Source organism: Cenococcum geophilum (assembly GCF_001692895.1).
Source record: "Cenococcum geophilum 1.58 unplaced genomic scaffold K441scaffold_24, whole genome shotgun sequence".
NCBI classification, from domain to species: domain Eukaryota; kingdom Fungi; phylum Ascomycota; class Dothideomycetes; order Gloniales; family Gloniaceae; genus Cenococcum; species Cenococcum geophilum.
The window spans coordinates 761,192-787,277 of record NW_027137582.1 but is presented as its reverse complement, the minus strand read 5'-3'; the positions used below and the strand labels follow the sequence as shown (position 1 = coordinate 787,277).

General features: G+C 50.0%; 9 protein-coding genes across 9 annotated transcripts; 6 read left to right on the top strand and 3 right to left on the bottom strand.

The window, feature by feature from the left end:
• Positions 1-582: 582 nt before the first annotated feature.
• Positions 583-1,904, top strand: K441DRAFT_127150 (uncharacterized protein). The gene is made up of 2 exons (XM_067640048.1): positions 583-774; positions 826-1,904. Exons 1-2 carry the CDS (start codon positions 728-730, stop codon positions 1,766-1,768), a joined length of 990 nt encoding a protein of 329 aa, XP_067503430.1. The 5' UTR covers positions 583-727; the 3' UTR covers positions 1,769-1,904.
• A 1,611-nt stretch (positions 1,905-3,515) lies between these two features.
• K441DRAFT_687446 (glycosyltransferase family 62 protein) lies at positions 3,516-5,026 on the top strand (the record flags this gene model as incomplete). The annotated part of the gene is made up of 5 exons (XM_067652095.1): positions 3,516-3,688; positions 3,802-4,424; positions 4,487-4,546; positions 4,601-4,681; positions 4,743-5,026. The coding sequence occupies 5 exons, from the start codon at positions 3,516-3,518 to the stop codon at positions 5,024-5,026; spliced, it is 1,221 nt and encodes a 406-aa protein (XP_067503429.1).
• Positions 5,027-6,157: 1,131 nt separating this feature from the next.
• On the bottom strand, positions 6,158-8,428 carry K441DRAFT_660718 (uncharacterized protein). Its single transcript, XM_067648753.1, has 5 exons — positions 8,228-8,428; positions 7,696-8,157; positions 6,859-7,631; positions 6,679-6,774; positions 6,158-6,622 (listed from the first exon to the last, which is right to left on the bottom strand). Exons 1-5 carry the CDS (start codon positions 8,400-8,402, stop codon positions 6,521-6,523), a joined length of 1,608 nt encoding a protein of 535 aa, XP_067503428.1. The 5' UTR covers positions 8,403-8,428; the 3' UTR covers positions 6,158-6,520.
• Positions 8,429-8,559: 131 nt separating this feature from the next.
• Positions 8,560-10,815, top strand: K441DRAFT_611959 (acetyl-CoA synthetase-like protein). The gene is made up of 6 exons (XM_067645597.1): positions 8,560-8,660; positions 8,714-9,040; positions 9,122-9,378; positions 9,428-9,464; positions 9,519-10,387; positions 10,441-10,815. The coding sequence occupies exons 2-6, from the start codon at positions 8,764-8,766 to the stop codon at positions 10,543-10,545; spliced, it is 1,545 nt and encodes a 514-aa protein (XP_067503427.1). The 5' UTR covers positions 8,560-8,660; positions 8,714-8,763; the 3' UTR covers positions 10,546-10,815.
• An 84-nt stretch (positions 10,816-10,899) lies between these two features.
• K441DRAFT_660716 (uncharacterized protein) lies at positions 10,900-11,865 on the top strand. The gene is made up of 2 exons (XM_067648752.1): positions 10,900-11,302; positions 11,387-11,865. Exons 1-2 carry the CDS (start codon positions 11,167-11,169, stop codon positions 11,578-11,580), a joined length of 330 nt encoding a protein of 109 aa, XP_067503426.1. The 5' UTR covers positions 10,900-11,166; the 3' UTR covers positions 11,581-11,865.
• A 658-nt stretch (positions 11,866-12,523) lies between these two features.
• On the top strand, positions 12,524-14,102 carry K441DRAFT_563208 (uncharacterized protein; the record flags this gene model as incomplete). The annotated part of the gene is made up of 4 exons (XM_067643598.1): positions 12,524-13,005; positions 13,062-13,418; positions 13,468-13,870; positions 13,944-14,102. 4 exons carry the CDS (start codon positions 12,524-12,526, stop codon positions 14,100-14,102), a joined length of 1,401 nt encoding a protein of 466 aa, XP_067503425.1.
• A 3,189-nt stretch (positions 14,103-17,291) lies between these two features.
• K441DRAFT_563359 (Tcp11-domain-containing protein) lies at positions 17,292-19,457 on the top strand (the record flags this gene model as incomplete). The annotated part of the gene is made up of 2 exons (XM_067643607.1): positions 17,292-18,278; positions 18,333-19,457. The coding sequence occupies 2 exons, from the start codon at positions 17,292-17,294 to the stop codon at positions 19,455-19,457; spliced, it is 2,112 nt and encodes a 703-aa protein (XP_067503424.1).
• A 541-nt stretch (positions 19,458-19,998) lies between these two features.
• Positions 19,999-21,417, bottom strand: K441DRAFT_562883 (WD40 repeat-like protein; the record flags this gene model as incomplete). The annotated part of the gene is made up of 2 exons (XM_067643579.1): positions 19,999-20,232; positions 20,287-21,417. 2 exons carry the CDS (start codon positions 21,415-21,417, stop codon positions 19,999-20,001), a joined length of 1,365 nt encoding a protein of 454 aa, XP_067503423.1.
• A 714-nt stretch (positions 21,418-22,131) lies between these two features.
• Positions 22,132-24,799, bottom strand: K441DRAFT_563428 (uncharacterized protein; the record flags this gene model as incomplete). The annotated part of the gene is made up of 4 exons (XM_067643611.1): positions 22,132-23,694; positions 23,770-23,955; positions 24,007-24,574; positions 24,633-24,799. The coding sequence occupies 4 exons, from the start codon at positions 24,797-24,799 to the stop codon at positions 22,132-22,134; spliced, it is 2,484 nt and encodes an 827-aa protein (XP_067503422.1).
• Positions 24,800-26,086: the final 1,287 nt, after the last annotated feature.

Genomic DNA, 26,086 nt, shown 5'->3' with positions numbered 1-26,086 from the left:
TCTATCCTCGTGGAATTCGTACCTTTTCCGGTTTCGTCCCATTTCAATGCCGTCTCTCCGTATGCTGTCTGCACGTTCATGGGGCAAGAGACTCCTACGTCTGCCCGCTCGTTAGCTTCAAGCTGTGCGGCCGTTGGCGGAGTGGGGGATCTCATTGGCGGTGAAAGCGCACGCGGAATTTGCCTTGCGTTTCTGCTCATTGACCGTCTGCTGTAGTCAATTGTTCAAGGATGTTCCCTCTAGGGAGATCGAAGGCGCAGTATCTGAGAGATGTATGTTTTGGTTTCAACCTCTGAGTAAGGGCTGCCTGCAAGGGATGGAGCGGAGTCGTGAATTCCCCACACCCATCGTTCAAATATAGCCAATCGTTTCCATAGCTGTCTTGGCCTTGTACTGGATCTGTCGTTTCGAGTAACACTTCTTGCGCATGTATAAGCTTAAGCAAGTAGCTAATCATTGCAACCTCAAAGTGCCATGACCATATGCAGCCCGTATGCGGCGTCTCTTCCTGTCTAGAAATCAGCCTTTCCTAATTTCCTCATGGCTATCATAAAAGGCATCCGATTTCGCTCAAATGGCCGCCTCCCCATCTGCTCATATCGTCACTTATTTTTGCTCCTTTGGGTGGCCCTTCTTTTTTTGACTCTGCTGAGCCGTTGCTCCTCACTCTAATACGCGATCGACTGCCTTGTTACTTTGTCACTTGCGTTAGTTCTGGGTCACCATAATGCTACCTCCCAAGTCAAATTTACACGATACTAGTGAGCCAAAAATGTGTGCTACTTGCATCCTACTGCTGAGACCTTCTACTCACTCACCATTTAGGGAGATAACGAAAACGCAAATCATACCTACCGACCCTCCACTCTCTCTCACGCCACTTCGGAATTTATTTCCGCAATATATTCGAAAGTACTCAATCCATATAAAACAGGAAGATCCAATCGGCGTAATGAAGTATCCTGAGCCAATGGAACTAGATCAACCTAGCAGAAGCTTTGATGCCACCAGCCTATCTTCGGCGCTTCCTTGCTCAAATTGTGGTTGTGCCTTGGAGAAACCCGTGGCTGGGCTGGTCTGTGATACATGCTTGACAGTTCTAGATCTTGCACCTCTCAACGAAGCCGCAACGAGCTCAGCTACGTGGTCCAAGGCTACCCGAAGTGAAAACCATACGCCATCACTGCATGGTGTAAAGGGCGGTAGAGTTTCAAAGACCTCACGACTACGACGGAGTTCTTCATCATCTGACTGGTCTACTCGACCGTGTGTCGGAAGTCTGACTGCACAGCCAATATCTAGAAAATCCCAGGCTGACAAGGAAAGGAAGGCGCAGAGGGGGAGGAAAAGACGGGGAGCGATCGGGAGGGTGTATCAGCTGTTCGAAGAATTCATTAAGGACAATGGATGGCAGGAGAAGCTCAAGAATTTCACGTTGAACCGCAATAATCATAACAAAAGTGGTCTTTTTGCTAGTACGCTTGTTGTCCTGGAGACTACTTACGATATGTTGATCTCACAAAAAGACAAGCTGAGCAAGACCATGAAGGAACGCCACAAGTATCAAACATTCATCCAACAAGCGACGGAGCGGATTCCTCGCGATGTTTGGGAGAAGTATGGAATGTTCGGGGATCTGGTCAACCTCAATCCGAGTTGTGAAACAGTACCTTCTTCCACAACCTCTGTCCTACTTTACTTCACACCAGAGCCAACGGCATCGCCGCAGCCAGACCCTCAGCCCCCTCCTCATCCTTCGAAGCTGTAAGCACCACTGATCAATAATCTTTTCGTCACTTGTTCCCTCGGTTTCTTTGGCCCCTTGCCTCTATCATTTTGGTTAATGTAATACGGGATGCACGTTCTTCATTCCCCCTTTCATGAACTTATCTGGCTCTTGGACAATACGCGATTAGCACTCCCCATTTAGTGCCTATGAAACCAAATCAATTACTCTGCATGACTATTTCTCAGTTCTAGCCGGGGTTCTAGGGATATCATGGTGGTTCTCTCCGCTTCAACGACCGGAAAAGTATAGCGATGTTTTATGGAGGTTGTCTATATATCTTTCCTGCTCTGGGTGGCAGACTAAAAACCCGTTTCGTTTCATCCAGTGTGGATCTGGGGTTTTCATTGGTGTTCCGATTGGAAATTGGCACCCTTGGGTGTGAAGACGGCCTACACATTTCGGTTATATGTTAATTGAGTATCTAGCTTGTTCATTGTGTAGGCTTCGGCGGGACAGGGGAGTAGTGTGACAGTTTCAATGAGGTAGCGAAATGAATGAGCATTGGGTAATGATGTAGTTCTATGCTAGGGTTTGCAAGCGATTGAAGAAATGATTCATCTGGGAGTATGATGATGATGATGTTGTTGTGGTGCACCAGTACTCATCCAGCAGTATTAATGGCTTCCATAGAACTCGGCCCGGACGCTAAGTCAGAATACTTTGTTTTAATACGCAGAATTTGGTTGACTGCGCACTAAAGTTTCTTCGAAGGATGTCTATGCTGCATCTCACCTCATCCACCTTGCCTTAATTGTTCTTGAAAGAGGGGCGGAAGGGATGGTTTGAATTCTAATTGGAGGGTATTTACTTTGATATCTGTGGTGGTTCTCCTCTAGGAATCCCGTCTTTCTAGGTTAAAAAAAGAGGACGCATGGTGGCGGGGACAAAACACGCAACTAGGCCTACCTAAGCTTACATAGATTCCTTCCCCACTCCGCCATGCCCCAGATCTATTTACGCTTGGGGCTTGCGGTGAAAGATCAGCCCTCCCACACAGGTCTCAACCAAACACCCCGGTGCATGCCCAACAATCGAAGATTCACGTGTCGGGCGCTGGCGGGCGAACGTTATGTGCGAGACAACGAGATAAGAGCAGGTAGGTAACCCCTCATTGTAATGTATAAGTGAGGCGTAAGTGAGATGTAAGTGAAATGTGAGTGAAACATAAGTGAATGCAGGTGAAATGCAGGTTATAGTATACGAATAATTGTAGTGCTCCTTTAGTCGACGCGTGGTGCAGGAGAAGTGTAATTCTACCACCGAGCCAGCGCAACCAATCAGCAGCGAGTAGGGTAATTTACGTTACGGGGTGGCTTGTAATCCGAACTGCTCTCCTTGCGCTCCATGATTAGTACCTCTGGGGAACCCGCCAGATAATTACTCTCGTTTTGGCTGAAGGACTCGAGAAGATAATCCTCCATCTTCTCTTCCGCCAACAATTGACCTTTGTTCGTTTACGTCGCGCTGCCGTGAGGCACGCCTTACCGACCACGCGGACTCAGCACCCTGACCTAATCCTTTTGAGCCTCCCTTCAACTTCGCCTGAGCTATCATAATCTACTCCAACTCTCACCCTTTACGACAACCCCCCGGTCGCCTCGACCTCCGTGCTACGATACCGTCGAGATAGCGGATAGCGACCAGTCGACTCGTGATATAGGCTGGGAATTCCACATCTTTCTAGAGGAAGGACGAGGTGAACGCCTAGGGCGTTCCTCCTTGCAGCATGTTGTTACCGAAGGGAGGATACTCGTGGAAGGCGGCCAGAGCCAGGTTGCCTCCGTCTCGAGCATTGTGGCATTTTTTGACTAGAACTCGATTCCTACTGTTCGTCGCCATCGCGGGCATCATAATACTACTGTGGAGAGGATTATCTGGCACAGCAGGGGAAATGCAGAGGTATGAGATATCATTCTGGTTTCCTCAAAGTTGAATTCATTCCTATTGATGGAGCCTGGCAAAGGCACGACGGCGCCGTGGTGGGAAAGATGCTGACAGACAGCGCTATGCAGATTTTACTGCTGGGGACCAGCAAAAGCCCCTATGGCAATGTCACCGAACGAGCAATCAGAATGGCACGGCCACCTCCAAACACCAGTGATATTCAATCACCACCATCCGGTAGAAGTAAACGAAAGCACAATTTCGCATGTTGACCTCAACAAGATCAAATCTACCTCTAAAGCGGACACGAACCAGGAGCGCGTTCTTATCCTTACCCCTCTCCGCGACGCCTCTCCTTACCTTGAGCAGCATTTCGACCTGCTCACTCAACTTACCTACCCGCATCATCTCATCGACCTTGCCTTCCTTGTCGGCGACTCGAAAGACGACACCATGGCAGCGTTGGCGATGGAGCTCGAGCGCGTGCAAAAGACGTCCGATGCGTTCCACTCCGCAATGATTGTAGAAAAAGATTTTGGTGTGACGCATGGGCAAAATGTAGAAGATAGACATGGTTTCGAGGCACAAGGACCGCGAAGGAAAGCCATGGGCAGAGCGAGGAATTACCTTTTAAGTGCGGCGCTGAAACCGGAGCATAGCTGGGTCTACTGGCGTGATGTGGATATCAAGGATAGCCCCAAGAAGATTATTGAAGACTTTGTCGCACATGACAGAGATATTTTGGTTCCTAGTAAGTCTTGATATTGGAGGGGTCAGGGCGGCAGGAGGACTGAATGCTGACATAGACACCAGATATCTGGTTCCACAGGTATAAGGAACGAGACGGAAAGAAGGTTGACATTGAAGGTAGATGTGAGATTTTCTGTTCCATTGGAAACTAGATTTACTGCTGACGCCATTATACAGTCGATTACAATTCTTGGCAAGAATCAGAAGACGGTCTCAAACTCGCTGCATCTCTCGACAAGGGGGTTATACTTGCTGAAGGTAAGTTCAGCCCTCGTTTCTTTTCACAATGCTCTAACTAATCTAATCCTTCCCTCCGTAGGCTACAAAGAGTATAAGACCAATCGCAAACACATGGCGAAGATGGGCGATTGGCGTGAGAACAAAGATGAGGAACTTCCCCTCGACGGCATTGGCGGCGTCAACATCCTCGTCAAGGCAGATGTGCACCGCTCCGGCATCAACTTCCCCTGCTACGCTTTTGAGAACCAGGCCGAGACGGAGGGCTTTGCCAAGATGGCTAAGCGCGCCGGATATGAAGTTATTGGGTTGCCCAACTATGTTGTATGGCACATTGATACCGAGGAGAAGCCCGGCAATGCATAGTGCATAGCGGCAGTGAAATGATAGTAAACAGCAATGTACAGGAAAAGTCGGGGTGGAAAATAGCTGTTTTTCGGAATGGATATTGTGAGGAGTAATGAGGAATCAACCAACCGGTAGTCGCATCGGACACACATCACACGCATCAACGCCCTATTTCCCCAAATATCTCTCTCGATCGAATCGTTTTTTTTCTCGGAGGCGCAGTATCTTGCTGAGGGTAAAGCAGGCTCTCTCGCCCTCGCCAACCCGGACATGCAGGCAAGGCGTCCTTGTTAGACATATCCCCCGCCACCCGAAATCGTTATTTCCTGCAAGCTACACATTATCCTTGTCACACGCATGCTACATTAATGAGGGAGGTTTAGCCCTTTGGGCAAGGGACGGGCTGGCTTTTTTACGCAGGAGTAAAAAAAAGGGCCCGTAAAGCTTCTGTTTTCTCCTTGATACCTGCTGTCCCTATTTTCTATTTTTACTGTGTTAAGCTTTCAATTTTTATGTTCTATGGGAGTGGCGTTTTTGGCATTGCGTTTTCCTTCCCTGTCTGCTTGAGATATGAACTCTTGCGTGTAAGAAATTGGGCTTACTACGATGGGGTTTTGCTTGGGGAAAGCGTGCAGCTCGCTCTCTCTGTTTGTAGGGGAGGGGGTTTTGGATGTATATTCGGTCTGGATGGAGATGGGGGACATGTGCATCTATCTTCTAGGCTTTACCTTTTGTGCTTGCTGCTTTGTGATTTCCGGTGATGTTGGTGCGTAATATAGGGAACGGAGCGCCAGGAGCGGAGGCCTTTGATGCTTTTGGAAAGTTTTGAGGTATTAATCTGATTCTTTAACTATGGTCGTCTCTTCAAATCTCGATGTTTTAGATTTAGTTGATCTGCTTGGTTTTGTAGAAGCTTTTGGTTCATTGCTCAGGTATGATTCGAGGAATTGTTGCAATTCCTTCATCATCGTCTTTTTGGTTCACTGAAGTTCCTAAGGATGCTGATTTTGAAGTTACCTGTGATGTGAAGGCCTCTAATCTACAATGACTAAGCATTCTGACACTGGAGCTTTAGATCAAGTATCTGTGGTTTGCTTTAGTGGGATCTGACACGGGCTTGTGGTGGTATTCTACAAGGATATGGTGAGTGCTGAAGAGTTTCTATATTGTTATAACCTTGCATGAATGGCTGTGGCTGAAGATGATATCGGCCACAGGGCGAAAGTACCAGTTATTCAACCCTTATACTCCGAGCCCGAAATCCCTAGTGACTATTACACCTTTAACCTCAAATCGAAATAATCTTACCTACCCTATCTCTTGAAGGATTTCTCGGTCGCTACTAACCTCTCGGCAGCTAGAAGACTGTGATATCGAGAGAAAAAGACGAAGATCTAAACCCAGGGAGAGATTGCTAGCTGTAGGATCCCGCCCAACACCGAAAGCCGATAGTGTACAATTTTTTGGGTTTTGGGAAACCTATAGGATAGACTCACTTCCTCGCTCATCGTGTCATTCGTAAATCCCTTGTTCAAAGTTCTCGGAGTTGTAGAAGCGCGCACGGACCTTGTTGCCGTTGAATTTGAAGTCACTGTCATCAAGAGCGGTGACAGCCTGGTTAAGTATTAGGTGAGCTCAGTTTACGAAAGAAACAGAGAGTGGAGACTTACCCTAAGAGCTGAGAGCTGACTTGTGAACTTGACGAAGACGGGGATACTTTCCGCGGCGATGTTTTCGTGGACGAAGACTCGTTCGACGCGGCCATACTACAAGATCAGTATTTCGTTCACACATCGGTTGATATAACCTAGAAAACCTATAGACGTGGTTTGGAGGAAGACGGGTCTCACCTTTTCCTGGCACGCGTCTCCAATTTTCTGCCTGATCCCTCCATCCGCACTGCTCATCTCCTCCTCCAAGTTTAGCCCGTCCACCATACCCCAGGCTACCACCACATCGCTCATGGGGCCAAACTTGCCTTCTTTCTCCTCAGTTCCCTTCGCCTTTTTCCCGCCAACAATTTTGCCCTTGCCCCCGCGATCTGTAAACCCACCACCTTCGGAATCCGGGAGCTTCTTGCGCTTCTCCACTTGAACCTGAAGTGCATTGATGATGCCACTCTCGTTAGCACCAAGACCTTTACCTTTGACGTAGCCATATTTGGCCATGATACGTTGCGCGAAACCGGCTTGACCGGGCCGATTGGAACGCGGGGCATCTGCAGGCGAGTCTTTGGGTGCGTCAACAGCGGGGCTATCGACTTCTGCCAGTGTCTCTTCAAGTTCCTCTTCGGAGGCAGGGATTTCTGCAGATGGGGCAGGAAGGTTGTAGCGTACAGGAGCCCGGGAGATTGTCGCTGGGGGTTGAGATGGAAGTGGAGGTGGAGGTGGAGGTGGAGGCGGAGGTGCTACAGGCTCCAAAGGAGGTGGAGGAGCTTCTATTGGAGGGGGAGGGGGAGGAGGCTGTTGTTGTGCCATTTGGCTTAGGCGAATGCGTTGTGCATATGCATCTTCCCCCGTTGCAGCATCTGAGATATCGGCCGGAGGCGGAGGCGGAGCTTCGCCTAGCGAATCTAGATTTGGGGGAGGAGCAAAGGAGTATTTTGATGGTGGAGCAAATCGGGCTACGCAGCTATTAGGTTGCTTCACAAAAAGCCGGGGCGTAAAAAATAAGGTCACTGTTCTCACCTGGCCTGGTACGATTGTAATCATCACTGCTGGCATCGTCGCTGCTGTGACGCCGTGCCCTGCGATGTGCGTACAGTCTGTCCTTCCAATCTCTAATCTCACGGATACTCTCTTCGCTGTTTTTATACTCATCATAGTTGTTCGGTCGTGCAGGGTCGTATATATCATCCCAATCTTGCATAACAGGAGCCTCTTCCTTGTTCTTCTTCCTCTTTTTGCGCCCACCGCGCTGCCGTTTTTCACCCATATAAAACCCATTCACGTCATCATCGTCTGCCGTCCAGTCTGCCAACGTTGTTTTCACAGCTGGGGCAGCGGCTTGAGCTTGGGCAGCAGCTTTTGCGCCAGGATCAGGCGAACTCGAGTTTACGGGAAGAGGAGAAGGCTTCGGGAATGCCGTTTTTGATTTCGCTTTCTGAGATGCTATCTGAGGTCTCTTCGTAGGCTGGAAAAGTAAAGCGGCTGGTTAAGTCAAGTGAGAAGCGTGAGCAAACAGACTAATATGTGTCCATAAGGGTTCAAGTATCTCTACCAGAGTTCACTTTCTTCTTCTCTTCTTGCTTCTGCGCATCTTCACTCCCTGGCTGTTTGTATAAAACTGGAGCACTGGAGATGGTGCTAGAGGTCGACGCGCCGGAGGGTTGATTGAGAAGATTCGCATAGAGAGATAGCCCTCCACGAGAAGGTGGATTCGTGTTGGAGGCCATGGTGAATTGGAAAGGTGTATATAAATTGAGGGTTGAATCTGTCCATCTAGAACAAGGCTGATGCCAAGTCTAGAAGACCTCGGAATAAGGTTATCGCGTACCTTAGTCAGAAGTTTATATTTGAACCATATCTCCGACTTGTCATGCGTGACGGTTAAGAATTGAAAATAAAAGAGTTGAATCAGAGCCGGCCTCTGCCATTGGACTTGATCGTCACAGTTTGACATACTTCCTTGAGTATCTGTATATTTTGCACAAGTGGATCTCCTCACTCCTCAGAAGAATTATCTGAATTGCTAATCAATTCGTAGTCGACTTCATAATAGCTCACCTCTTTCCGAAAACGAGTAATACCCTCGCCATGGCTACAACACTAGCGAACTCCTTTCAGAAGGACTCTCAAGCTACAGCGATCATTGTGCCTGGTTACCCTGCTATCACAATCTCATATCAACGATTGACAGCCGATGTCAAATCATTTCAGCATAAGCTCGCTGCTCTGGGTGTAAGGCCTGAGCACGCGGTATCAATAGCGCTCCCGAATTCTTATGAGTTCATCGTGGCCTTTATTGCTGCGTCTTGGCAACGAGCCATTGCGGCTCCACTGAACCCAGCATACAAGCAATCGGAGTTTGAATGTATGTTCCCACCTGCGACCCGTCTTCCTTGCCCCCGGTACTTTGAACAAACCCAGCGTGGCTGACCGCCTATTAAACTAGTCTACATCGACGATTTGAGCTCAGCTGTTGCTCTTGTACCAAAGGGCTCTTTCGCACAAGACGGAGCTGCTGTCCAAGCGGCTAGGAAATACCAAGCAGCTATTGCGGAGTGTTATTATAACGGTATAGAGGTGGTTCTTGATGTGAAAGAGCAGGGGAAGCTCCGGGGGAAAGGAAACCAAAGGGTCGAGCAAGCCCAGCCGGACGATGTCGCTTTGGTGCTCCACACGAGTGGAACAACAGGTAGACCGAAGGCTGTAGGTTCGATATCTACGCAACCTGACCGACGAGGCTGACCATTGGTAGGTTCCATTAACCCATCGGAATCTGACTCGAACAATGAGTAAGTGCTCTATTGACCATCCACAAATTGGGATCGTGTCTTATGCGTATTTAGAAAATATCCAGGCGACGTACAAGTTAACCCCAGAAGATCGTACTCTCCTGGTCATGCCTTTGTTCCACGTCCATGGGCTTCTCGCAGGCTTCTTGGCACCGTTGGCCTCTAGCGGCTCGGTGATTGTACCACTGAAATTCTCTGCCTCCGAGTTTTGGGGAAACTTCATCAAGTATAAAGCAAATTGGTACACAGCCGTGCCTACAATCCACCAAATCCTCCTCAAGAACCCACCACCAAACCCTAAACCGAACATACGTTTTATTAGGTCCTGTTCCTCACCGTTGTCTCCAAAGACCTTCCACGAATTGGAGAAGACCTTTGATGCCCCAGTACTAGAAGCTTACGCTATGACCGAGGCAGCGCACCAAATGACGTCAAACCCTCTGCCGCCAGGCAAACGTCAACCAGGGAGTGTCGGTATCGGTCAGGGTGTCGAGGTTAAGATTCTCAATCAGGAGGGGAATGAAGTACCGCAAGGTACTGAGGCAGAAATCTGTATCCGCGGTGAGAATGTCACCAAAGGCTATCTCAATAACCCTGAGGCAAACAAGTCATCCTTCATTAAAGGAGGGTTTTTCCGGACTGGAGACCAGGGCAAGAAAGATAAAGACGGATATGTTATCATAACCGGCCGCATTAAGGAACTTATCAACAAGGGGGGAGAGAAAATCAGTCCTATAGAATTGGACAACATCATTGCCTCTCATCCCAAAGTTAGCGAAGCCGTTAGTTTCGGAATGGCTGACGAAACGTATGGGCAAGATATCGGGGTCGCAGTTGTATTGAAAGACGGCCAGAAAATGAGTGGGGATGAGCTCAAAGGGTGGATGGCGGAGAAGGTCGCTAAGTTCAAGCTTCCTAGGAAGGTATGCGTGATAAACCTCCGCAGCCAACATGAAAAATCACTAATGATTCACAGGTATTCTTCACCGATTTGATGCCCAAAACGGCGACTGGCAAAGTGCAGCGCAGACTAGTGGCGGAGGCAATGTTCAAACAAGAGCAACCAAAGGCCAAGCTATAACTTGCTTGTTTCATATGCATGTATACAGTTTTGGGGCCTGGGTACTGGAAAGCAAATATCTCTTTTTGGCCTGTATTTCTAGGTCTTGAGCGTTAAGTAAGAACATGGGATAAGGCGTGGTTTTGAAATCTCTATACATACTGCTTGTCGGCGTAACAACCAATAACTCTAGTCTCGTGAGAACACTTTGTTTACGATAGCATTACCTTTGCATTTTATGCAGGCCCGGATGGCAAAGCTCTAGTCTATACGCCGTGATAAGGTTTTCAGATCCATATTGCAGACTTGAAACGTTATATGGCTGGTGGATTAAAAAGCTCAAGCTCCCGATCCGTGTGCCCCACCGTGTCAATTGCGGAACCTCTCCGCACCAAGGGTTGGCCGGTGACCACGCCCTTCCAGCGACTTGCCTAGGTACTTACTTTTCTCATATTAATATTCCACTCAGCGACACGGAGAATATCGTGCCGCGCAATTGGGATATATATTCTAGCTAGACGCATGCAGTTCATCAGTCTTCGCACTTGTCAGCTCCTCAAGTCTTCCTCCCAGACTCTACTATTCACAACAGGTGTACGAAACTCCCGAGGCACTTTCTGCCGAGATTCAATACGAAAAACAATGGCAACTTCTACGGGTCATGAGTGGCTGGTTATGTGCCCGGACTTTCCGGATTCGCTTCAAAAGAGGTTGAACGTGCGTCCGGAGCATCTGCAGAATCTCCAGAATGACCCTGAGGATTTCTGGCTTTTTGGGGGTTAGTCTAATTTTTGCTTTGCCGCTCTCCGCAGAAGAACCACTCCATAGGTCTTGGTGCAGCTTGATAATTTACGTTTCGTAGGTGTCTTTCTCGAAGAACCAGTTAAGGAGGGCGAGACGCCAAAGATGAAGGGCAGCGCGATGCTCATCCGAGCAAACTCGAAGGAGGAGGTGATGGAGAGGCTCAAGAATGATGTGTACGTCACGGGCGGGGTTTGGGATTGGGATAAGGTGCAGGTCTTTCCTTTCAAGAGCGCGTTGAGGAAGGCATTGTAATATGGAGGCTATATCAGAAGGCGCAGTGATGACTATAATCCAGGGTGAATAGTTTTAGTAGAAGAAACCAAGACTGGCCTACAGCAGGGGAATGCGGAGAGCAGAGTGTGGCTTATCCAATGTATATATAGAACGGCATTTGTCATAGCAGAGGTCGCTTTGAAAGGGTCTGAAAGCAGCATAGCTAGCACTGAAATGCAACCTTTCCCCAAGAGCGACGCATCTAGCTCCAGTGGTCTACCATGAGAAGTGGCGGGTTGACAAGCAAGACATTCCGAAGCTATGATATCAGGGAGCTATAAAGTGGCATGCTAGCTAGGCAAATGGCTTGAAGATGTTGAGAAGTTTTGAAGCTAGCGATGGAAATACCAGCTCTAAAGATCTCCTGGAGAGGAAATGAGGAGGATCCGAAGAGCATGGTTACCCCCAGTAATGATTGACGCAGTCTTAGATTGGGGCTCTGACCTCATGCACGTCAATACTAGGCATTCGCGAAAGCCCACAAACGAATAAAGAACTCGACATTGGGCGGGAGAAATGTATGCAAAGAAGTTGAAATTTAGAAAAGTTGATGTTTTCCACATATGCTTGCGTAAGGCTGCTTGGGATCCTCCAGTGTGTGACGTAGAAGCGCCAAGATGATCGAAGCAAGGCATTTGAAATTGTGGTGCATTTGTCGCTGACATTCCTCACCCTTTTTTTTTTAACCGAAAACTCCTAAAGGTCCAACAGCCACTGGACTATCTTAAATACATATTCCTGCATTGAAACTCAGCAAAGCTGCGTCTTTCCCTGCAGTTTTTCCTTCTCTCACGTCATCTACCTCGCGTTCCGCCAATTGATCGCAGTACACTTCACCCGGCAGTAGCTTCCCTAAAATCTTCTTGGAAAAGTATCTCTCCTTTCAGACCTGCGCTACCTTACATATACGGATCTCGAATCAATGCCCCCCAAGCGCAAGCGATCTACCACCATATCCTCCGTAAAAAGCACAGCCATGGACGTCCCTCAACCATCATCCCGAGACGCTTCCGGTGAAGATGCCGAAGATCTGGTGCTCCAAGAAGTAAGCAGCATGAAGCAAAGGCAGTCAGACTCTTGCCATGTTCCATCTAAGCGGGTGCGGTCGCACAAAACGGATCACAGGGGGGAGGAGCAGAATGATGTCGTTGATGGAGAGGGAGAAGGCATTGCATCGCGGCCCAGTCGAAAGAGCAGACGAGGCTCATCAAACAAGAGTAGAGAGGAAAAAGCGGCTCTGGATGCTGTCAAATATGGTGAGAATGGGGAAAGAGATACAATGAGGATGGAGGACCCACCTAAGGCCGGGCTGGTGGATCCTGTGGGCTATCACACCAACCCGCCTCCCACTGGTCGCCCTGTAAGAGTATACGCCGATGGAGTTTTTGACCTTTTCCACATTGGGTATGTTTCGGTTTAGAGAGTAGGGGATAAATCCAGACGCTGACCTGACTGCATAGACACATGCGCCAGCTCCAACAGGCCAAAACCGCATTCCCTGATGTCTACCTCATTGTCGGGGTTACTGGTGATAAGGAAACACATCGGAGGAAGGGACTCACTGTCCTTTCTGCAAAAGAACGAGCGGAGAGTGTTCGGCATTGTAAGTGGGTTGATGAAGTAGTTGAAGATTGCCCGTGGATTATCGCAGATGCCCCTGAATTTATTGAAAAACATAAGATTGATTATGTGGCTCACGATGACATCCCTTACGGAGCGGAAGAGGGGGATGACATCTATGCTCCAATCAAAGAGAAAGGTATGTTCCTGGTCACTCAGAGAACAGAAGGTCTCAGCACAACAGGCATTATTACGAAGTAAGTTTTATCTTCCCGAAATCCGTAGTTCCTGCATTGACAATGCTAGAATCGTTCGCGATTATGATAAATACATCACCCGACAGCTCAACCGTGGAACTTCTCGGAAAGAGCTGAATGTATCCTGGCTGAAGAAGCATGAATTAGAGATTAAGCGCAACATGGCCGAGTTGCGTGACAACATCAAGACTAACTGGACCACGACGGGTCAAGAGCTGGGAAAAGATCTGCGTCAATTCTGGCAATCAAGCAGACCTGCAAGCCCTGCACGGACGCCAACAGAGAAGAATGAGGCCGAAGCAACTTCCCCGAGATATTCCACCGCATCACCCTCTGCCTTGTCACGTCTAAGTCATTTGGAAATTCCTAAGATTTCGAACGCGAATGGATCAGGAACCTCTGATTTCGCAGCTGGATATAGCCTTGGCTTGATTGGCGGTGTCCGGTCTTGGGTGAGTGAAATCGCTTTTACCCGCCACTATCTTACGATACCGTGGCGTGAGCTTCCACTGACATTACAAACAGATGGCTCGGAGTCGGCGTAATCTCAACGACAGCAGACCCGACAGCCCAGATAGTGGCGAGGGTAGTTCAGATGAGCGGAGCATTAAGGAGCCACCACGGGGACGGCAGGGCAAACATCAGCAAGATGAAGTGGGAAACGAGATGGACGTTCAGTTCTAAACGTTACACTGATCGTGATGTTTCCCAACTGTACAGTAGACAATGAGGTTGCGGGTCCGGAGATTTCTTTTTATTTGTTCCAGCTCCGCGTCTATCAGCCTTGCAATTCTTGACTACACGTTTTTAGCCTAATCACGACGCCTCAAAATCGAAACAGGGAAGCAAAATTTCAACTCTCCTCATTCATTGGCTTGCTATCTTTCTAACCATGCGTGTTCTCATACTTTTACAAGAACAGGCAAGCAAACGGGCCGGCCCGCATCGCCTATTGGCTTGCTAGCCTGCTGTCTGACAAGCATGTGCGAAATCGCCACCCTCACTGTCTATGTAATACCATAGTTACGTGCGAGATAAGATTCTCTGGGTTTTCAACAAATGATACTGCTGTTGCACCTCCATGTTAGTCTGCAGCTTGCTTATCCTCCGAAACATCATTCAAGCAGAGCTCTCAAATTGCCAGCTGTCTCCTAAGTTGTCATTGTGCAATCTCCCCAGCTATTTCCCTTGAGTTTCTTTATCTACGATGCGCTTACCCTTTCATTTTCATAAGTATAGGCTCGGAAACACCCGAATACTAATACCTCTTACCTCCATATCTAAGACATTCATAATCAGGTCCTTGGTTTTGAAATTGCTGCGAGCAGATTAACCTTTTCTCTGCTGACACATTTCAATATTCAGAAGCCCTGTATTGCTGCGTCAGCAAGCACTGTCCTTCCGTGCAGCTCGTGGCAATAATACATCAACCAGAAGTTGCTTGATCCTGCAGTGTCAGCCTGTTATAGTTAAGATCGATAGACGCGCTGGCTTGTATCAGCAGCCTTGTCAGGATTGAGATTGAAATTGGGTGCCTAGGAGCTCACTCGGAAACACTTTAAACCTACTATGTGCAACATATTCTTTGCATATCCGACCTGCGGCTGCCCTTGCATGCCTTGCCGGCCGTATCAACAGCCCTGTCAAGTGGCGTTAGCAAGACGGCCTGTGAGGATCTGCCCGCCTGGCCAGCGAAAAGCGAGAGTAGGTGCGACGGGTCAGATGTGCGGTATGTGTCGACAGATCCAGATGGAAGAGCTCAAAGCAGAGAGATGGATACGGAGAAGATGGGGCAACAAGTGGTAGAAGGGGACGGGAGCGAGTGGATAAAGGGAGGCTTTCGGCCAAATGGTCTTTTACTTTGAGAACGGGTGCTATCCTAGGGATCGCTGTTGGAATTAGAAACAGAACTATCCGGTTTGTGAGGGCGATTGCATGAAGCGTCGTGGTCAGAGGACCTGTCCCTCTTCGCCTTGCAGTGAAACAGACCATTCAGGGTTCAGTATATATGTTCTAGTCATGGTATACCCTAGCTCAGCATCAGGTTAGCATACGGTCCGCCTTGTTGCCTAGACACAGGGCTCGTCGCCTTGTCCAGTTGTACCGAACATAAATTGAACTGTATTGCCGCTGCAGCATGTTGGTTAATTTGGCTCCTTGGCTACTTTGTGAAGAACTACGAAACCGTCTTGTCGTTTCGGACTGCCGTCAGGATCCCCATTCAACAAGCGGAGTATAAAAAGAGCCACTTAACTACCGGACTCTGCATCTTACTCGTTGCACTGTTTCCACGCGTCTCTTCCAGGTTCCCCCCGAGGCACTGACAAACCCGTACACTTGACCCAAGTCGGAATGAGGGGCTCAGCGCACACCGTCTGTGCAATGGGCGCCGATCTGTTTTGATGACCCGGGACGAGGACTCTGGCGCATTTGCACCGCATCGGCCGTGGCGGCACTCCCATCATCATATTCGTCCCCATACTCGTCCCGCCACTGCGGTTACTCATACATACCGCGCACATCCATGGGCTCTCTTTGCCCTCTTTGCCCTCAGGCGTGGGACGAGAGCAAGAGCGACGGGCCAAGTTGGAGCCGAAGCTGAACATGTCGCATATTCTCGAGTTGCACCCCTCGTTTCCGTCTGCGGCGTCTCCCAACCTGGCAGCAGCACATTTCGCTTCAAGAGAGAGAGCTGATGACAAGAGGCGCTGACACTGACATGACATGCAGCCGTGGCAAAGCTGGGACCGTGGGATATGCGGCCATAGCTTGTTGCTTTTTGCAGGATTTATTCCTCAACGTGTGCAAGAACGGACAGGCCATTATTCGCTCAGCTATCTCGCCCTACCGTAGCAGCCTCACTTTTGACGCTTGGCCGGGATCCGAATGGCAAAGCCGAAATTTGAGGCTTACTCCCGGCCGCCCGCCCAACGTGGTGCAACCCCTGGGGCGCGAGCGCTCTCTGCAACCATCGAGCTCTCTCCACTCCGTGAGCGGTGTGCATGATATGCCCTGCTGCACTCTCGCTCGCAGAGGCGGCCCTGTTGATACTAGTAATGGGATCATTCACAAAATTGGTCTTTTATGCTGTATCCACGATCCGGTCTGGAGATCGCCACAGCGGCTACATGCTCTGGCCACCTTCTAAAATGAACGTCAATAGAAATGCAAGCCCGGACTTACCTTGCTAGGTCTTAAAAAGGGACGAGTCTGCGTCTGAATTCCGCATCTTACATACGTTTCAGCACAAAACTTTCAATAAAATAATTCTCCGCTCCTTGAATTATTTTATCCTTTCTTGTCTCAATTCGTTACTTCCGCAAACGTACTGTGCCGCCTGCATCTGTCTTTAATTAACCCGCACTTTGTCCTCCTGGCAATGTATCAACACGAGAGACCCTGAAAGCCCATGCTAGCACCACTTCCGCTTGCCGTCGATACGAACACATGAGAAAGGTATACACAAGAGCCAGACGCGTCCCTCATCCTCCTCCATCCTTCTCCGTGGTGCTTGTCTGACTTGGGAGCGGCCAATCTACTGGTTTGCCTCTGGTTCATGCAGCTTTCCGCTTCGCAAGTAAAACAACCCACCGACACGTTCCTGAGCACTTCGGCTTGTGTCTCGACAAACCGCGTATCACCTTGTATTGTTTGGTAGCTAACCAGTCCCAGTACACACTTTTAGTCCTTTCCTGCGCACTCCTGAGTGTTCGCACCTGCTTCGCACATCAGCAGCCATATCTCCCTATCTCTGTTCAGTAAATCTCTCCGGCTTGTCAGTTCAGCTCTTTTTTGCGTCTTTGGTCGATGACCGCAATCAATCGCCGAAACTCGCAAGAACGACAGGGCAGGGGCCCTCGCCGACAACAAAAGATGAGCTCGCGGACTCAGCAGAAAGCACACCGCAGCAATTCCGTTAGCTGCGGGTCTGCTGACCACCCCACGTACCGCACATGTCCCGACGTTACTGCAGTATGTAAGCCGGCCGAAAGAAATATGGAAGAATCGGAATCTTACAGGGGATACAATGACTCGGAGGCCCTGCCAGCAAATGATGAGAGGGATAGTATCAATTCAAACCATTCACAGGAAGAAAGTCGGTCTACGGGGGAAGATGACGAAACCATTGCCACACTATCTGTGGGCGCATCCAGAATACAACTCGCATCTAGAATACAACCGTCTGATGAGAACATTCAACAACAGCTCGCCGAATTGATCAATATAATGCTTCCTCCCTCGCCAGGACAGCATCCAGCAGATGCTTTTTTGTCGGCTGGGTTGTATCCCCCGATAACAAAACAGTCGCTGAGCGAGCTTGATATTACCAACATTATCCAGAACTTGAAGCTACGACATGACGTCAACTTCGACCGTGATTTGTCTTTCCGACCAAACTTGGACGGAGCGAAAGGACAAGAGAAACTGAAGGCTGCACAGAAGTACTGGAATGCTCTGACAGCAGAACTCGAACTTTACACATATCTTTTCAACGGTAGCTCCTCTCCAAAGCATGCACCATGGCCAGTGCTAGTTGCAGCTAGTAAGAAGAGGATTCCTCTCATGTTCAATACAATTCGGGAAATTTTGAAGAACTTGGTACCCGACAGGGACCAGGCAAGAGTTGATGAACATTTAGAGGTCTCCATGTTGATGCAACAGATCGAGAAGGGTGTCTGCGATTTGGTCAGACTTTCAGAATGGTTAGCACATCTCTTGAAGGAGCACTGTGCACCGATGCGGGATGGCTGGGTTGACAAGATGGTGGAGTCCACGAGAATTGGTGTTGAGGATTCTAGCTCAGACTCAGTTGTTCGCGGATTACGAGAGTTGCTCGGGATTTTGGAAGCCATGAAATTAGTGAGTTTCTTGCAATGCACAACACAGAACCATTCATCATACTGACTGCCATAGGATGTTGCAAATCATCAAATTAGAAACCTTCGCGCACTGTTAATTGAAGATACCATTAATTTCGAACAGAAATACCATCTTTCCAGAATTGCTCGCGGTCGTATAAATGTGGAAGGGGCACAGCGATGGTACTCACGTGAGGAGAAAGCCATGAGACAGAGCGCACCTCCGTCATATGTGCGCAAAGATACTGGGCGCGCTCAATTTGAAACATTCGTCCAAGCCGTAGTTGACATCCTCCTCAGCAACGGCCCGAGCAAGGACTTCCCAGAGACTTTCTATCTCGATCAGGATCGGTTGCGTGCGCTCAAGTCAGAACTCCATGATATAGTTCACTTCGACATGTGCTGCAAGGTTTTCGCCTGGCTTCTCCGAGAAATGAATTATCGAGGGTCAGTTCCGCACACCGCCCAACAAAATCTTCGTAACTCCCTCTTCGCCATTGTTGGTGAGGATAGGAACTACAGTTCCCGTCAATGGATCGTCAACATCGACTACGTGGCTGTGGAACTTGTCCGACATGCACTCAATCTCTGCGGCTACACCCACTCCTACAAAGCACATCTACTTCAAAAAGCACATGAAATGCTCCGAGCTATGCTATGCTCGCCTCACCACGGCGTATTTGCTCACAACGCAGATGTATTGAGAGGAACAATTCTTCCTGAAATACTAGCCTGTGCAAACAGGCATGTTAATTCTTCGCCAATGGAGATGTTTAGCACCCTCATCGCTCCTTCGGCACCTCCTCCACCACCTCCACCTCCGTCACATATGAACGTAGTAGTCCAGCGAATTGCCAATGAGCAAAACCCATCCTCGCCCTCAGATCGCTTAACAGATATCATTCACCGTATAACGCACATTGCGGTGTTACATTGGCGGATATGGGGACCCATAGTCTATGTCCTCCCTGAAGAGAAAGACAGCGCATTAAACCTGAGGACTACCGACGGACCCTCCGATGATCGACAAAGCAGACCCAGCGAGCCACTCGTAATCAAAAATGAGTCAACGACACCTTCACTTCCCACAACCGGTTCAACACCATCTCCGTCACCGTCACCACAGCCAGGCGCGCGCCAAATGACCGGGCAGGCGCCGGAAGCATCTACGTTAGAATGAGGCCAGGACTCCAAAACTTCACTTCTACTGTCCTCACAAGCATTACGAATTTTAAATGATGTATTATATTTATATGTTCCCCACCACCATCACACGCTTCAGTTTTATTTTTCATGATGACGAGGTGAAGGGCGTAAAAAGGAGGATCATTAATTTTTTGGGACCATTAGTATTTAGGGTAACAGCAGGCATATTTGCATCATTTTCTAACACTCCCTTTTATTTCTAGCGATTGCATTCAGGCATTGCGCGGAGCGTTAGGAGAGGGTGCTGATTTTAGAGATACACCGTCCGAATAATATTTTTCCTCCTATTTCGGACCCCCGGCCTCTGCTTGCAGAGGGATGATGAATATGTTAGGACTCAGGGAGTTTTCTTTTTTGCCTTGTCCCGCCCCGCTGAGGTTTAGATAGATTGAGGACCTACATATAGTCAGAACTTGAGTTGGATAGGCTTTTGAGCAAGTTGCATGTTTCCTGACTTGCGCTTGCTCTGGCATTTTTATGAGATGTGTGCCCCTTTTCTGTGGTGATTTTTGAGATCAAGGTCCGGTGCTGCTCCGCTCTTCCAAGGTCCAGACCTTGACCTCTCCGTCATCACCAGTGCTTAGGATGACTTCCTCGTCCTCGCTGCGCTTGCCCTTGTCGCATCTCCGTGCCCAGCAGACGTGGTTGATCTCGAAGACGTCGTGCGCGCCCTCTATCTCCGCTACAACGACCCACTCGGTCAACGAAGCGTCTGCCCCTGTCAAGTGCTCCGCGGCTTCCGCCTCATCCTTACGTTCGCCATCTCCAATGGCAGCATCCGCCGCTACGGCGGTCTCCTGGACACCGTTCGACGCACTACTGCCCCTCCAACACTCCTTGTAGACAATGATCCCGCCGTCGCTGCCGGCGCTGACAATCATCCCTGTCCTCGGGCTCCACGAAACAGCGTAGATAGCCCTATCGTGACGCCGGGGCAGGATGGCCTCCTGGACCCACTCCTCTTCGACACTATGACTCCTCAGGATGCTCGGCATGCTACCCGCACTAGGACCGCCCTGCTGGGTCTCCTTTGGGACCCGCCGCCAGATCCGCGCCGTACAGTCATCCGATGACGACACGAGGCGCGGCCCAGCACGCTTGCGCGCCTCGAGCAGCATCCTTCTCCGCTCCATCTCCGCCTCACCGGCGACAATGGCGCCTGAACCGGTTGCCCCCGCATCCGGCACCGCCAGCGGCAGGTCCGGTGAGGCGGGGCCCTCGAACTCGACCCACCACACGGTGCGCTCGTGGCCGCGGAGCACGGCGACGGCGACCCAGTCGTCCAGGTCCTCGCGGTACAGCCTCACGGTGTCGTCGTAGCTGGCGCTGGCGAGCAGGTCCTCAGTCGGGTGCCAGGCGACGCACTTGACGTCGGCCTCGTGCTCCTGCAGCACGGCGACGGTCTCGAAGTTGTCGTCGTCGAGCTCCTCCCACACCCACACGCTCTTGTCGCGCGAGCACGTCGCCAGGTACTGGCCCGACGCGCTCCACGCCACGCTCTTGATCTCCGACTCGTGCCCGTCCAGGATGCAGCTGAAATTGTACTCGTCCTCCTCCTCGTCCTCCTCTTCAGAACCGCCATCCCCGCCATCGCTGGATCCAGGAAAGGACGGCCCCCGCTCCCGCGTGAAGTCCCTCGCCGCGTCGCCCGCCCCGCGCTCCCACCGCCGCCACACCCCCGCGCTGGCATCGAAGCTGCCCGTCGCTAGCACGCTCTGCCCGCGGCTGCCGGGCTTCCAGCTCACGGCCCTGACGCTGCGCTTGTGCCCGCCGCCGACGGCGTGCAGCAGCGTGAACGACGTCAGCGAGTACACGCGCACCGTGCGGTCTGCGCACGCTGTCGCTACAATGGGCTGCGTGGGGTGCGATGCCGTCTGCCAGGTGCGCGCCGTCGATGCCGGCTGCAGTGTTGCGAGGGGTGAGAGCGTGAGCATCCGCGATGAGCCGTCTGGTTGTTGTGGGGGAGGCATTTTTTATTCTTTAGTTTCTTTCAGGAGGGCCGACGGGGAAGGGGTGGGTTGCGAGCGGGATTTCGAGAGCGTCGACCGGTGAAAGGGGGGGACGAAGCTGGCACGAGATTGTTTTTTGGTGGTTCGGAGGTTGCGGCCGGCTGGGACTGTTATATGGGAATTAGTCAGGCAATGGAGGACGAGGCGCGGAGTTGTAGAGTTTTGTCATCGCGGGATGTATTTTTTGGATTGAGGGTCGTTGTCCGAGGATTCGCCGGTTTTGCTTCTCCTAGACCGAACTCCACACCTTCGCTCAACCTCCTGTCACAGATCAATATTGTACCGGGAACTATTTTGAAATTTAATTATAAATCTCCATTACATTATGTAATTATCCTCCATACATCGTGCTTATGAGATTACAAGCCCGCCTGGAAACGCCCATACAACCCATATCATTACTTGGATATCTTCCGATGTAAAAGACACAATTCGCCAGAGCAACATAGGCATCTCCAAGTGAATGCCGTTAAACATATTCCTAGCCAAGATAATGCAAGAGTAAAAGACAGCGTATCAAACACTGACCCTGCCCGCAAGAGTCGATGCAAAACAGAATAGGGGTAGAACCAGCAACTGAAAATAGTTCGAACCAGAGTACAGACCAGAAAAGGGAGGCCGTATCGGAGCAGTCAGAGCTCAAGGCCTCTGCCACTTGGACGACGTGATCTTGAACAGCTCGTCTGCAAATGTTGGCTGTTCCGTCGCCGCAACGCCTGCCTCAGACCGGACCCCTAGATCTCGCAATTCCAGTTGCGAATCAGACCTGCTATTCGCATTGACTGTAATATCTTGGCTGACCATAATACCACCAAATGCATGGCTTGTGTTGTTTTCCTCTCCCTGGCTAGGAATTTGCACCAGCTGCTTCTCCGAAGAATTGTCTGGCTGCATTATGGTATCTCGTGGAGAGGCGTTCTTAGAAAACGGCCACATGCGGACGACACGGACCGAGACTGGCGGCACAAAACTTCCTCTTTTGGATGATGGGTCTGTTGAGGCCAATTCCCTTTGACGCGCAAGAAGGGAACCAAACTCCCTGTGGTTCCTTCTGGCAAGAACCGCATGGTCTGGACAACCAGTATAGACGCGTTGCTGGCACTTAAAGAAACTGAATGGTGTGTACATCAGCGTATTACTCCTCACAGATGCGCTGTGGACATCCGGAATGATGCAGAAGGCCATGACAGTGACTTGACTAGGGACATCGTCACCTGGAACGATACATTCGGTCCTAACGGGTCTTGCTGAGAAAATAGCTTGGCGGAAGAAAGTTTCCGGCACTTCATCAATAAGTGCTACGACTTCGTTACGCAACTCTTTAATGAATTCGTTCTCTTTGCTCGAATCCTCCGACGCTTTGCTGCTAAGCTGTTGCATGCATTGCGTTAGAGAAAGGCCATCCAATCGGCCAAGGAACTGCAATTGCCACGGTTCCAGCTGCTCCGATGATAAACACACCATTGGGAGTCGACAAGGATTTGCCTTGGGTACGAGGATGTCCCAATTCCCATTCGATGCTTTCACAGCTGGCCGAAGCGCGAAGCATGCCAGGTATGTTCCCGCTGGAGGGACACATGGCTCTCTTTGGCAGTACGTTTGTAGCTTCTCGACTGTGTTGACAAGGTCTGTACGCTTGATCTGCATACTACGAGCTAGTAAGTCGCTAACTTGATCTGTATGAGCGAACCGATACCCGATATTCATCAATCGTGAGGCCTCTGCCTTGTCTACTTTTCGCACAATAAATAGGAGCTGACCCCTCCCAAATAAAGATGGTATGACGAGGCCTGCCTCAATATCCGCAGGCTTGGTTGTGACTTGCGCGGTCAGGGTATCTTTCGAGCCGCCTATCTTTGTCCTCTTTGTCCTTAATTCAGCTATGAGGGTACCTGTCATCAGAATCTCTTCATAAAGCACGCCAAGGTCCGGTAGTGAAGTATCTAGATGGTCTGCAAGATCTGAAGCAGCAACGCAGAAGTGTTCTCGAAAGATTGCGGAGTAATCGTCTTCTCCGTTCACTTCCTCCCAGGTCGAACGAGATTCCGAACTACCAGGACGGGTTGGAGTTTTTGAGCTACCATTCGAACGGAGATGATTCTTCATTGCGGGTACGAGATCTGCAACGCCTTGCCAATTGCGCGTTACTCTGAAAATCCATTGGAATACAGGATGTGCGACGTTGAATTCGTCGTTGAAGGACTAGTAATTGCGACAGAAATCAGTATATTTACAGTAAATTACATCAGTAACTACGTCGAGAAACACCCAACCTACCCGCTGATTGTACTGTTTAGTGATCTTATGACTAGGCATCAGTCCTTCCTGTGTTACTAAAAGCCTTCCGTCTGGGTCAAACGTGGCAGAGGCCAGAACAACATGTTGCGCCCTGTCTGCAAGCTGCCTTCGTCGGCGTTGTATCAAGAACGCTAGGGAAAAGCATACTGCGCAAGCAAGCAAACACTAAATCGTGTCAGCCAAAGAAAAAATATAAGGATTCCGCGTTAAACGTACCATGGTCACTGCTACGATCAAGTTATTATTCCTGTCGGCGCCACTACCAGTATGGTAGCCCCTCAACTCATACTTAGTTCCTACTGTTGCAGTCCAGTGCATCCCAGAGACGGCTCCCGCGAGCAAGCAAGCGATTAACATCCTTCTCCACGAGGTGTTTATCCAGTGCTCCTTCTGGTGGAAAAACAAAGTGAACGAAAACCAACAGGCCACAACAGCGATCGCCGCGGCGCCGACGATATGACTCTTATTATTAGATAAGTAGTAATTAGTAGTCCCGAAGTTTCCGATATAATGCATTCCCGTGATGGCGAGTCCTGCTGCCAGTCCGGTAACCGTAAGAGCACCGTAAAGACTTCTTTTCGTGCGAGTAAAGCGCTCAGCAACAGCAAAGCCAAAGAACAGGAAGATAATTGGTAGGAAAACAGAGAGTGCAGTGAACCCAGGATTGTAATAGAGCTGGATTTCAGTCTTGCTATCACCAAGGATGATGGCACGGTTCCCCACGAAATGCATACACCAGATGGCGACTAATCCAAAGGACACAGAGCAGCCTCCGAGCTGCAGCCTATCAATTACGTTAACATGGAGGTTTCGAGGTGCTAAGAGTATCGCCACTTTCTTACCAGCTCAGCCACCCATTCCCGGTTTTTCTCCGATGAAGCAGTTCAACGGTTGTATAGGCTCCGACAAGACTGACGAAATAGGACGCTATTACCAGATACCACAGAAAATGAAAAGGAACGTCATCGCCAATGCGGTACTTGGTGGTGATTTTTCTATCAACCACCATGATTGAAAGTTCTCAGTCCCTGTGTTTGAAGAGTGCAGACTGCAAGTTCTACTTTCTGCCGGCGCAGTGGTGTGGAAGTGGAACTACAGCCAGTACAAGAGAGACGAGGCCAGTGAAACGGATTTGTTGCGCTGCTTTCCTCTAGATTGTAGTGCGGACAGAGCTAATTAGTTTCCAGAACGCTCCTTGTTTCCGTACGAGCTGCTTGGGTACCGTACCGCCTAGAGTTTCGGGTCGGATGGTCTAGGGCTTTTGCAACTGGATGCCTGTAGTAAATAAGCCGTTATTTCTCCACTGAAGCGCTTCACTCTCGTCTAACCTCGGCCGCAATATACTTTTTGGATGTGGTAAGTACAATGCTATTGCGCGGCTTGGCTGCAACAAGGTCAATTGTAGTGATGGTGATCCGGGCTTATGGGGTAAGCGATATCAGATATCCAAGCGCGCCGTGAGGACAGAATGCTAGCGCAAGCGAATGTGGCGAGGTGGGTTGCACGCCAGGGGAATGTCGACTGCAATGAGCTTGATGGGCTGAGGAGCTCTAAAAGAAGTTTGACCAAGAGCAGCAGCTGAGTGAAAACGAGCGGACGGCCGTGTTTGGGCACGCGGTCAAGACTTGTGCTCTGAAAAGTTGGGGTGGAATAGGTAAAGTGGCTGTTACTGCTTCATGGCGTCCTCCCTTGCACTGCAGACTGAGGAAGAGGGGGCTTGGAGGGGATGGGCAACAATTGGACATCGGTAGCGGAAGCGGAAGGGAAGAAGGTAGTCAAAACAGATATGTACGCGTTGAGTGAGTAGGCTGGACGGCACATATCATATCGGTTGCACCTGAATTCGCAGCCGTCCTTGCAGGGAGGTGCGACCCCCAAGCGGCACCAAGCAAGCATCGCGCCGATCTTGCCCATTTGCGATCCACAAGGCGAGCGCACCAAGCCCAAATTCTTCCAACGGTGACGTTAAGAGGGTGAGGGCCGAGCGACACGCCCTGCTCGTTGGCTCACCTCAGCCCTCGAAACCCCAGCTCCAGCTCCCGAGGAGTGCATCAAAGCGCCTGTCCAGACCATACCCACAGCCAGTAGCCAGTGCTAGGGCAGTACAAGGGGGGGTACATTGTACCCCTTGTATTCCCACCAATGCGCATTTAATCTCCATAAGCGAGTCTCCTCGTTGCTGTGTTCGCTGTGCTCGCTGTGTTTGCTGTACACTACACCCTAAAGACGTTGTGATCGAAACCCCGCGACCGCTTTGCTTTTTCACTGATGACTCCTGCAAGCGACGCGTCTTGAG

Bases quoted from the DNA above. Each gene is read 5' to 3' on its own strand.
- K441DRAFT_127150 (XM_067640048.1), top strand. From the start codon at position 728: ATGCTACCTCCCAAGTCAAATTTACACGATACTAGTGAGCCAAAAAT. The intron at 775-825 runs GTGTGCTACTTG...CTCACCATTTAG, and splicing joins GATACTAGTGAGCCAAAAAT to GGAGATAACGAAAACGCAAA.
- K441DRAFT_660718 (XM_067648753.1), bottom strand. From the start codon at position 8,402: ATGGCCTCCAACACGAATCCACCTTCTCGTGGAGGGCTATCTCTCTAT. The intron at 8,158-8,227 runs GTAGAGATACTT...TGACTTAACCAG, and splicing joins GAAGAAGAAAGTGAACTCTG to CCGCTTTACTTTTCCAGCCT. The intron at 7,632-7,695 runs GTGAGAACAGTG...ATAGCTGCGTAG, and splicing joins TTACAATCGTACCAGGCCAG to CCCGATTTGCTCCACCATCA.
- K441DRAFT_611959 (XM_067645597.1), top strand. From the start codon at position 8,764: ATGGCTACAACACTAGCGAACTCCTTTCAGAAGGACTCTCAAGCTACA. The intron at 9,041-9,121 runs GTATGTTCCCAC...CTATTAAACTAG, and splicing joins CAAGCAATCGGAGTTTGAAT to TCTACATCGACGATTTGAGC. The intron at 10,388-10,440 runs GTATGCGTGATA...AATGATTCACAG, and splicing joins AGTTCAAGCTTCCTAGGAAG to GTATTCTTCACCGATTTGAT.
- K441DRAFT_660716 (XM_067648752.1), top strand. From the start codon at position 11,167: ATGGCAACTTCTACGGGTCATGAGTGGCTGGTTATGTGCCCGGACTTT. The intron at 11,303-11,386 runs GTTAGTCTAATT...TACGTTTCGTAG, and splicing joins GGATTTCTGGCTTTTTGGGG to GTGTCTTTCTCGAAGAACCA.